General features: G+C 42.7%; 1 protein-coding gene and 1 long non-coding RNA gene across 3 annotated transcripts in view; one reads left to right on the top strand and one right to left on the bottom strand.

Moving 5' to 3' along the window:
- Positions 1 to 12,229, bottom strand: part of LOC147012966 (laminin subunit gamma-1-like) — a 253,798-nt gene that overhangs the window by 193,391 nt on the left and 48,178 nt on the right. For both annotated transcript variants that reach the window (XM_085854370.1, XM_085854369.1), the window contains exon 3: positions 7,579 to 7,709. In XM_085854370.1, the coding sequence (XP_085710496.1) occupies positions 7,579 to 7,709 (131 nt within the window). The remainder of the gene's footprint in view (positions 1 to 7,578; positions 7,710 to 12,229) is intronic.
- LOC147012967 (uncharacterized) overlaps positions 1 to 12,229 on the top strand; it is a 77,807-nt gene that overhangs the window by 42,937 nt on the left and 22,641 nt on the right. The gene's annotated exons all lie outside the window — the stretch shown is intronic.

Raw genomic sequence — 12,229 nt, 5'->3', positions numbered from 1 at the left:
TAGATAATGGAATAGATTGTGTTCCATATGGATATTGTATGATAGAGTGTATAAAATAGATTATGTTTTAACGATGGGAAGATGGGTTAGGGTTTTTAAGGGCTACACGCTGCTTTTTCACAATATATAAATGGTTAAACCAAGTATTAATCAAACTAAAGAGTGGAGAAAATCTCAGTCTTGGTATATAAATGGAAAACATAATGAATGTGAAAAATATCAAATAAGTCTTATTGAAAAATAACTAAAACAAAGGTAAATATAACAAATAAGCGAATTAATTTAAAAACTAGTAAGTTAGAGGATGTAAAGAAAAAATGAATATCCTTGAATGGACTGAAAACTTTGATGGTTATCAATTGAACAATGAAAAAACAATTTACTATAATCTCAAAATGATATGTGGCTCAGGAGGTGGTCAAACAAGAGCATTAAGAGAAGTTTATCATTTCGTAATGGCACAAAAGGGGTATCTTAAAAAATATAAAGATTCAAATGTTTTGTTTGTCAATATTTTAGATGGGGATTATTGTGCAAAGAAAATTAAACTATTGAAGGAATTTGAGAATGAACAAATCTTTATAGGTTCAATGAGTGAGCTGTTCAACCCCCAGGTGTTCAATTCAATGAGGTTCAACCTCCAGGTTAAAAGGGGAGACAAATAAATATACCTTGGGATAAAAAGGGGATTTATTTTTAGGGAAAAAAAATATAAATCGCTGAAAATCCCCCATTCATTTACATGGGGCAAAGTGAGCCAGAATCAGTATTCTTACCCTACTAAGGTAGGACAATGTCCAGCACATTAAGGTAGGGCAATGTCCAGCACATTAAGGTCGGGCAATGTCCAGCACATTAAGGTAGGGCAATGTCCAGCACATTAAGGTCGGGCAATGTCCAGCACATTAAGGTAGGACAATGTCCAGCACATTAAGGTAGGACAATGTCCAGCACATTAAGGTAGGACAATGTCCAGCACATTAAGGTAGGGCAATGTCCAGCACATTAAGGTAGAGCAATGTCCAGCACATTAAGGTAGGACAATGTTCAGCACATTAAGGTAGAGTAATGTCCAGCACTTTAAGGTAGGACAATGTCCAGCACATTAAGGTAGGGCAATGTCCAGCACATTAAGGTAGGACAATGTCCAGCACATTAAGGTAGAGCAATGTCCAGCACATTAAGGTAGGACAATGTCCAGCACATTAAGGTAGGGCAATGTCCAGCACATTAAGGTAGAGCAATGTCCAGCACATTAATGTTGGACAATGTCCAGCACATTAAGGTAGGACAATGTCCAGCACATTAAGGTAGGACAATGTCCAGCACATTAAGGTAGGACAATGTCCAGCACATTAAGGTAGGGCAATGTCCAGCACATTAAGGTAGAGCAATGTCCAGCACATTAAGGTAGAGTAATGTCCAGCACATTAATGTTGGACAATGTCCAGCACATTAAGGTAGGGCAATGTCCAGCACATTAAGGTAGAGCAATGTCCAGCACATTAATGTTGGACAATGTCCAGTACATTAAGGTAGGGCAATGTCCAGCACATTAAGGTTTGGCAATGTCCAGCACATTAAGGTAGGGCAATGTCCAGCACATTAAGGTAGGGCCATGTCCAGCACATTAAGGTAGGACAATGTCCAGCACATTAAGGTTTGGACAATGTCCAGCACATTAAGGTAGGGCAATGTCCAGCACATTAAGGTAGGGCAATGTCCAGCACATTAAGGTAGGACAATGTCCAGCACATTAAGGTTTGGACAATGTCCAGCACATTAAGGTAGGGCAATGTCCAGCACATTAAGGTCGGGCAATGTCCAGCACATTAAGGTAGGGCAATGTCCAGCACATTAAGGTCGGGCAATGTCCAGCACATTAAGGTAGGACAATGTCCAGCACATTAAGGTAGGACAATGTCCAGCACATTAAGGTAGGACAATGTCCAGCACATTAAGGTAGGGCAATGTCCAGCACATTAAGGTAGAGCAATGTCCAGCACATTAAGGTAGGACAATGTTCAGCACATTAAGGTAGAGTAATGTCCAGCACTTTAAGGTAGGACAATGTCCAGCACATTAAGGTAGGGCAATGTCCAGCACATTAAGGTAGGACAATGTCCAGCACATTAAGGTAGAGCAATGTCCAGCACATTAAGGTAGGACAATGTCCAGCACATTAAGGTAGGGCAATGTCCAGCACATTAAGGTAGAGCAATGTCCAGCACATTAATGTTGGACAATGTCCAGCACATTAAGGTAGGACAATGTCCAGCACATTAAGGTAGGACAATGTCCAGCACATTAAGGTAGGACAATGTCCAGCACATTAAGGTAGGGCAATGTCCAGCACATTAAGGTAGAGCAATGTCCAGCACATTAAGGTAGAGTAATGTCCAGCACATTAATGTTGGACAATGTCCAGCACATTAAGGTAGGGCAATGTCCAGCACATTAAGGTAGAGCAATGTCCAGCACATTAATGTTGGACAATGTCCAGTACATTAAGGTAGGGCAATGTCCAGCACATTAAGGTTTGGCAATGTCCAGCACATTAAGGTAGGGCAATGTCCAGCACATTAAGGTAGGGCCATGTCCAGCACATTAAGGTAGGACAATGTCCAGCACATTAAGGTTTGGACAATGTCCAGCACATTAAGGTAGGGCAATGTCCAGCACATTAAGGTAGGGCAATGTCCAGCACATTAAGGTAGGACAATGTCCAGCACATTAAGGTTTGGACAATGTCCAGCACATTAAGGTAGGGCAATGTCCAGCACATTAAGGTAGGGCAATGTCCAGCACATTAAGGTAGGGCAATGTCCAGCACATTAAGGTAGGGCAATGTCCAGCACATTAAGGTAGGACAATGTCCAGCACATTAAGGTAGGGCAATGTCCAGCACATTAAGGTAGGGCAAAGAAGCCCTAAAGGGCCCTGAAACCTCTGAAGATCTGATCAGAAGGATTCTCAACGACTTTCTGATTGGCGTTGGTGGTGCCAGATTATGTCTATGGAAGGTTGTCTTACTTTTGCAGAAACCGTCCGTGACTCTGGGACTTCGTGAGCAGGTATGTTCTCATTCAAGGACCTTCACCGGCCTTTGGGGGAGGCTGTGCGGTCCCAAGATTTCTTAGCTGTGATTCATTGAAGGGGATTCAGGTGTTTGTTGTCAGTTGTTCATGACGCCTAAGAGCTATTATTAGTTAACCAGGAAAACAACAATTATTACATAGCCATTTTGAAATTGCCCTTTGTTGGATTCTTTAGTTTGCTCAAAAGTGTTTCAAATGACTGAAGAGGGAATCACCTCGTGCAAAAGCTGGATGATTATGGATGGCCTTGCGTTGGGGGAAGGGGTTTCCCAAAATCACATGTGCAGCGCATTTCGCGAACGCCTTTTTTAAATGATGTCGATGACCTCAATTTGAAAAGGTTGCATTGGATTGTGCTTTGACTGGGGGGCACGCATGGTGCACTGGTCAGACTGGATATATTTTAACCCCTATCTGTTTGTTAGAAGGATATCTCAACAAGTTTGGGATGGATTCGGACCAAACTTGCGAGGTGGACAGCTTATAGGAGAGGACAAATTGATAAAATTTTGGTGAGGATTGAGGTCTGGAATATTGAACTTTGAACGTGTTTCTTTATCACAAGACCATGCTCGCTGTCTTCGAGAGCAAGGGGGGGGGGCGAGGAGTGTCGAGTTGGGGGGGGCATGGTGAAGAGGGGGATGGTGGAAGCTTTTTAATTTTTTTTACTTTATCTATGGTTCGTAGTGAAGACACACACACACACACACACACACACACACACACATACACACACACACACACACACACACACACACACACACACACACACACACACACACACACACACACCTCACACCCATTGACAGACATGAATAATAAAGCCACTGAGCTTGGGGAAAGTAATTACACCTCCCGGATTGTATCTGCGTGTCAGCAAAGTGTACATTATGGCAACATAGCCATCTTTAGGGGGAAAATATGCAGCCCCCCCCCAAAACAAAATGGCTTGCATGCCCATGGTCACGGGGGAAAGAATACATAAGAAGCAACACAGGAACAACTAAAAGGGCACTCGGAAGAGCGCATACCTCCATCATTTAATGCCTGATCCACGAGAACATATCGAGCTCAATACATTTTTGAACTAGAATGGCACTCGATGGAGTGCATACCTCCGCCACGCAATGCCTGATCCAGGAGAACATATCGGGCCAAATACATTGTTTAAATATCATGCCATATATCGTTTTTGGCCCTCTCAATGGTGAAAAATCACTATAAATATTAAATAATTCTTATAATCGTATCTAGATCCTTATCTTCACCAAAATCCAACCATTTCTTTCTTGTCACAAACCCAACCTGTCCATCAAATTTCAACCGAATCCGTCCGCAACTTTTTGAGATATCTTGCCATATATTATTTTAGCAATGGTGAAGAATCACTTTAAAAATCATCGGATCCGGATCCGGAATCGGATCTTCACCAAAATTGAATCAATTCTTCCTTGTCACATGCTCAATGTGTCCACCAAGTTTCATTAAAATCCGTCCACAGCGATTTGAGATATCGTGCTATATATAATTTTTGGCCCAATCTCTCAATGGTGAAAAATCACTTTTAAAATTCTAGTAATCGGATCGGCATCTGGATCTTCACCAAAATTTAATCAGTTCGCCCTTGTCACACACCAAACCTGCCCACCAAATTTCAACCGGATCCGTCTGCAACGTTTTGAGATATCCTGCACACAAACAAACAAAGAGACAAACAAATAGAATAGACAAACAAGAAGACATCGTGCAGAGCACGATACTTGCAAAATCCATGAAACAAAATTGACCTCAAAAATAATTGGTGGTTGAATTGAATGATCAAATATGCAACTCTACAAATTTCCAAGTCAATCGCATGAAAATTGAGAATTTTAGAAATTCCGTCTATGTTGACTTCTTGGCCGCAGTTGACCTCAAAAATGATTGGTTGATTGAATTCAATGTCTTGAAATATAACTCCTCTTCAAATTTCAAGTCAATCAGATGAAAATTGAGGATTTTAGAAATACCACCTTGGTTGTTGACCTTCAGCCGATGTTAACCTTTTGGTCCTTGTTGACCTCAAACATAATTGGTGGTTGAATTCAGTGACATAAAACATGAATTATCTTCAAATTTCAAGTCAATCAGATGAAAATTGAAGATTTTGAAAATCTCACCTAAGTTGTTGACCTTTGGCCTATGTTGACCTTTGGCCTATGTTGACCTTTGGCCTATGTTGACCATTCGACCTCAAAAACAATAGGCTTCTTCCATATGACAAACTCTACCATGTGGTGAGGTTTCGTGAATATGGGCTTAGAATTGTGACAAATAGACAGACAGACAAACAGACAGGCAGACAGACAGACAGACAGACAGACTGAATAACAAATCGACTGACCAATATACGTGAAAAAGCTTCGATTTTACAAGCAACAAACAAACGGATAGAGAGGGGTGAAAACATAACCTCCTTCACCTTCAGTGGCAGAGATAATAAATTACTTTACGCTTATACTACGACATTCATGAAGGAACCAACTAAACTATATCAAGCAATTATGTTATCATCCGAGGAGCCATTTCCACAACAAAATGTACAGTGCTTTCAGAAAGTATTCACATTGAAAAGTACCCCTGGAAATTTCACATTTTGTTGTGCTGCAGCCTCAATTTAAAATGGATTAAATTTAATTTTTTTTGTCACTGATCGACACAAAATACCCCCTCATGACAAAGTAATACATGTTTTTAGAAATTTTTACAAATTTATTGAAAATGAAAACCTGAATTGTCTTGCAGCAAGAAGTATTCAACTATCCATCCATTGGAACAACACTCTGTGCAGAGCGTTGGTGCTGCCTCTGCAGTCTCCTTCACTATTGGGCACAATCCTGGACAGGTCACCACCCCGACACATTATACCAGCATGCCGGCATTCATTTTGCCGACCTCGGCAGGATGACAAGCCGAGTTAACCCCACCTGCGATTAATGCAACAGCTGAATGAGATTTGAACTCAGAACAAGAAAGACCACCACCCTAATCATGAAACCATGAGCAGGCATTCAACTCCCTGACTCAATACTTTGTATAAGCACCTTTGTCAACGATTACAGCGTTGAGTCTTCTTGGGTATGTCTATCGGCTTTGCACATCTGGATTTGGGGATCACCCATTTTTCCTTGCAGATTTGCTCAAGCTCTGTAAAGTTAAATGGCGAGCATCGGTGAACAGCAATCTTCAAGTATTTCCACAGATTCTCAATGGGATTCAAGACTGGGCTTTGGCTGGGCCACTCAAGGACTTTCATGTTCTTGTTCTGAAGCCATTCCAGTGTTGCTTTGGCTCTAAGTTTGGGATCATTGTCCTGTTGGAACATAAATCTTCGCTGCAGTCTGAGGTCTTCTGCGCTCTGAAGCAGGTTCTCCTCAAGGATTTCTCTGTATTTGTCTCCATTCATTATTCACTCTACCCTTACAAGTTATTATTCTCTCTACCCTCTTCCCTGCTGTTGAAAAGCATCCCCATATCCTGATGCTGCCAGCATCATGCTTCACGGTAGGGATGGTGATAGATGGGTGATGAGCTGTGCTCAATTTCCGCCAGATGTAGCGCTTTGCATTCAAGCCATATAATTCAAATTTCCTCTCATCAGACCACAGAACATTTTGCCTGATCCTCTCGGTCTTTCACGTGCCTTTTTGTAAACTCAAGGCATGCTGTCATGCGTCTTTTTCTTCGGATTGGCTTCCATCTGGCAACTCTTCCATAAAGCCTGGATTTGTCAAGTGCTGCTGAGACTGTTGAACAAATTCCTGTGCAGGGCTCATGTGAAAAGCTCATGGCCAAATAGGCCAACCCACTGCATCTTTAGTTGGAAAAACAAAATGCACCATTTCAGTGAAGGAAGGCAAATGGAAATTAATAAATTTCCATGTAATTTCTCTCAAGGCAGACATCTTTCATTGTTATTATTTTTTTACATCGATGATCTAAGCCCAAATGTTAGCTTGTACAGAAACCATATGCAGGATAAAGGCATTGGTAAACATCAGTGTACTTTCATGTGATATGTTAGGACATTGGCAAATAATGGACAAATATATATATAGTATCTCAGATTTTATCCTGTGTTTCAAGCATCGTGAGCTATCGGTTGATATGGGAGCACGAAACATACCAACTCAACATGTTGCCTTTGTGGATCCTGACTGGCTACGTAAAGCATGTGACCTGTGTGAATAGCCTCTGAGGGACCCTAAAAAGCAAGATCTGGCTGCCTCTACTGGAATTATACAACACTGTATTTGCTCCTTCAATCATATTTTACATGGCAGGATGGAGAGTGAGCAATTATATATTGATCAGGTGAAGTCATTTGAAGTTTGAGTTTCGTTTCCCTGTAAATGCATTGATTCTTATTAAATATCACCCAACGTGACAAACATGGAATGGACTGACTCTGTAAAAGAAGGGCACCACTCGTATTCCTCACCTGCCACCGACAGATAAATCAGAAATAGCGTAGAAGTATGAACGAAGAACTTTTTCAAGCTTGAAGACCTCATCGCCAAAGGTGTTCAGTCGGTTCAGAGTGATTCTTACGTCGGTGGCAGTGACCCAATCCTATGCAGGGTTGGGAGGAAGAGTAACAAAATGTAAGAGGGGAAGTTAAGATTGTCTGAATGGTTGAGTAACATTTACTTGATGAAACATTTGTTGTTTGGACATGAATCAGGATTTAGCTCAAATAACATTCGGTCAAATCCCCACTGATGTTATTGAAGGGAAGAATGGCTCCACTCTAAAATGTTGTTTTCACATTGTCGAAAACACAAGGACTTTGTACATATCTTTACTAATAAATGTCAATTTGTGTCAGTTTGCGTCTGTGTGTGTGTGTGTGTGTGTCTCTTCCATAACTCCAAAACCATGAAACCTAGCAGCCTGAAACTTTGCACACATATGAAGGAAACTCCAAGGAAGCGCATGACTGAAAATTGGGTGTTTGGGTTAAATGAAACACCCCATTTGAAGATAATTAACGGCCTTATCATGTGCATCCTCGGACAACTCGCTCCCTCAGTCGTAAGTCACATTTGCCACGGCGGCCGTGGGGTCTCCAAAATCTACGGCCACGAGCAATTATATGGCAGTCGCAGTATTTCCATGGTCACACAATGTAGCAGTCACATATGTTTTTATTTTTCGGGGAGCCGCACGGCGTATTTATAAGTTGTGGAGACCGAAAACGTGGGGGTGCCGTACGGTCTTTGATTTGATGTCACACGGTGACCTTAGGGCGTTCCTGCGGCGGCCATAGAATTTTCAAGGCAGATGCAAGGTGCCCGCAAGGCGACTGCAGGGGGGCCCGAAGGCGAACGTGCGGCCAGACAGACGTGCGGCCTGCCAGACGAACGAGTGGGTTTTTTTTTTACCAGTTCTTTTGTTTCGGCTTGTCGAATTGCTACGGCGAACGTAGAAATGAAAAAAGTTATTACTCCGCGGTATAATTCCACGGCGACCCTACGGCCTGTAAATATAGCCATACGGAGTAGGGCCACCCTGAGGCCACCTCAGAAACTCTGCGGCCGCCGCACGTTTCTGTCAATTCAGAGGGCGTACGGCCGCCGTATCCTCGCCGTAGAGCAAATGTGACTTCAGCCTCAACAAAGTCTTAAGGAGCATGCGCACTCAGTAACTTCACTCTTCCATGTTGGCGTCATAATTCGCCATTTTGTTCGGCCTACTCAACAATGCCTTGAGTTGGAACAGGCCGCAATGGTATATTTAACAATAAAGAGCTCAAAATGTTTTTCTTCATTTTCCTCACAGATCATCGTAAGCCTCATCTACATACCTACAAATCGCAGCATACATCATTTTTATCCCCCGCCGCGTGGCGGAAGGGGGATATTGTTATCACCCAGGTCATCCGTCCGGCTGTCCGGCTGTCTGTCCGTCCGGCTGGCTGGGCGTCAACATTTATAGCTGTGAGTGCGATAACTCATAAACTGTTCGCAATATCGATTTGAAATTTGGGTCACACATGTACCACCTGAAAAGGAAGAACCCTGTTGATTTTGGGCGTGACGGGATTCAAGATGGCCGACTGGGGCGATCGTCCGTCCGTCCGTCCGTCCAGCTGGCTGGCATGGCGTCAACATTTATAGCTGTGAGTGCGATAACTCATAAACTGTTCGCCATATCGATTTGAAATTTGGGTCACACATGTACCACCTGAAAAGGAAGAACCCTATTGATTTTGGGCGTGGCCGGATCCAAGATGGCCGACTGGGGCAGTCTGTCCGTCCGGCTGGCTGGCTGGTCATCAACATTTATTGCTATGAGTGCGATAACTCAAACTCTTCGCCATATCGATTTGAAATTTGGGTCACACATGTACCACCTGAAAAGGAAGAACCCTATTGAAATTGGGCGTGGCCGGATCCAAGATGTCCGACTGGGGCGGTCCGTCCGTCCGGGTGGCTGGCTGGGCGTCAACATTTATAGCTGTGAGTGCGATAACTCATAAACTGTTTGCCATATCGATTCGAAATTTGGGTCACACATGTACCACCTGAAAAGGAAGAACCCTATTGGTTTTGGGCGTGGCCGGATCCAATATGGCCGACTGGGGCGGCCATCTTCAAAAATTTTTTTTTGCCATATCGATTTGAAATTTGAGTCACACATGTACCACCTGAAAAGGAAGAACCCTATTGATTTTGGGCGTGGCCGGATCCAAGATGACCGACTGGTGTGGCCATCTTGAAAAAATGTTTTTTGTAATAAATGGAAAGCTGCTTATTTGATTTCAATTATTTTTCAATGGCGGGGGATTCCCCATCTCTGATGGCATATTTATTATCCCCCGCCGCGTGGCAGAAGGGGGATATTGTTGTCTACCGGGTCGTCCGTCCGTCCGTCTGTCCAGCTTTCCGTCTGTCCGTCTGTCCGTCTGTCCGTCCGTCCGGCTGGCTGGGCATCAACATTTATTTCAATGGCGGGGGATTCCCCATCTCCGATGGGTATATTTGTAAGTGCTATAGTTTTCCAATTAGGAGCTTGGAGCGATTTCATGCAATATCTGATGCAATTTTCAACGATCTACTTTCACGGACTAATTAAAGTATATCATGGAAATATAACATGAGTTTGGAGGATCGGATCACGTGGCCTATATAACTCGATATCTGGAGTGAAATCTGAAAATGTGAAGAAATCGGCGGTTTCGTTTTTTGGGGAGGATGTGCTATAACCATTCAGCTTGCTATCGCTTGCCAAGCCAGCTGTTCCTTATCAACCATTTCATTGGAGTGCTTAAGCCACTTCCCAAGCACCCTGCACGACGACAGTTGATAGCGGTACAGTTTGTGTCCCGATCGGTATGTACAGTCGGCAGTTGCTACAAGCAGTATGTGGTACATATGGGTGTATCTGGATCTCGAAGGGACTCCGTGTGTGTGTGTGTGTGTGTGTGTGTGTGTGTGTGTGTGTGTGTGTGTGTGTGTGTGTGTGTGTGTGTGTGTGTGTGTGTGTGTGTGTGTGTGTGTGTGTGTGTGTGTGTGCATGCCTGCATGTCTGGTTACGCGTGTCGTGGTGGCAGAGTTTCATCCCGTATCTTGTGATGATGATGGGTGGTGGAGGTCTTAACTTTTCACCTCAGCAGTGTACGAGCGACGACGTTTTCCTTTGTCCTCATGACGGTTTCTAAAGAATTGGTTATTATCCCCCACCAACCAACGAAATTGGCGGGAGATATAGAAATGGGTTCAGTCCGTCACATGTCGTTTCCGGAGCTTAACTACAAATCCCCTCAATATATATTTACGAAATTTGGTACACATATCAAGCAAGTGGTGATCTGGTGCCTTTTGATATTTCCTTATTGATAGGTCACATGGTTTGGCAGCCATGTTGGAGTCAAGAAAAATATTAAATAATGTTTTCTCTGGAATCACATAACCTAACGAAGCGAAAATTTGCAACTATCATCTTTCATCATGTCTACATACATAGTAAAAATTATGACGTCACAAGTCACATGGTTTGGCGGCCATCTTGGATAGAAAAACACACCTCATCCGATTAACATGAAACTTCACACACGTATTCCACTGGAGGATTGAGGCAGAATCTAAATTTATGATGTCATAGGTCACATGGTTCGTCAGCCATCTTGGATTGAAAATTAATAAATTTTTAAAAATCTTCTTCTCCAGACGGCTGGACAGGTTGAGGCAAAATTTCACATGCACTTTCCCAACACATCCTTTCAGAAGTTTGTAAGTTTTTAATTGATAGGTCATACGGTTTGGCGGCCATATTGAATTTAACCCAAAACCTTTAAACATCTTCTTCTCCAGAACGGCTGGTTTTATATGAATCGGGTATTCTTTATCAAAGTTATATCCAGTAGTTTCTATTTGTGAGTTTCAAAGCAAAATATATTTGACGATAAAGGTACCTGAGCAGGCTATGCACGGGAGAGCTGGACAACCACGGGAGAGCCGGTTCGTGAAGGACTTGGGCAAAAAACAATGAAACTACAAATGCCGAGTTTGCGAATGTCATGAGTGGAACCACTCACATGATTTCCTCATTCTACTTGATATTCAACCTCTGTATTTTCATTTCAAACCGCATCATTCCAATCACAAATTAATACTGTATCATCAATTTAACAAAATACAATATCACAAACACTCGTGAGGTAAATGAAGTGTTTCAATGTCATGATGATTGTACAAATGCCGAATCCGTGAATGACACAGGTGGAATCCCTCACATTATCTGCTGAATCGCTTTCAAACTCAATCTCTCCATATTTTCATTCCACACAGCATCATTTCAATCAGAAACATTACACCATTAATACAACAAAATACAATTTTACAATCACTCGAGAGGTAAACAAAGAGAAACGCCATTATGAGGTCACAAACTGGCTCGGGAGCAGCTCTGCATGGATCGAAAGTCAAAATCATAATTGTTCTGAGGTATTTATGAAATCTTGCCTTGCCTTAGGTGGGCCATCCAGTCTGCCCTATTCCCAGTGGACTATAGGGAGCCTGCAGACAGACCCAATAAATACCACACAGAGGATGGCCTCAAATTCACGGGTGTTGATGCTCCCACACCCC

Source organism: Eptatretus burgeri, chromosome 14 (assembly GCF_056783735.1).
Source record: "Eptatretus burgeri isolate ZD-2024b chromosome 14, Ebu_testis_v1, whole genome shotgun sequence".
NCBI lineage: Eukaryota > Metazoa > Chordata > Myxini > Myxiniformes > Myxinidae > Eptatretus > Eptatretus burgeri.
This window is presented reverse-complemented; position numbering and strand designations above follow the sequence as displayed.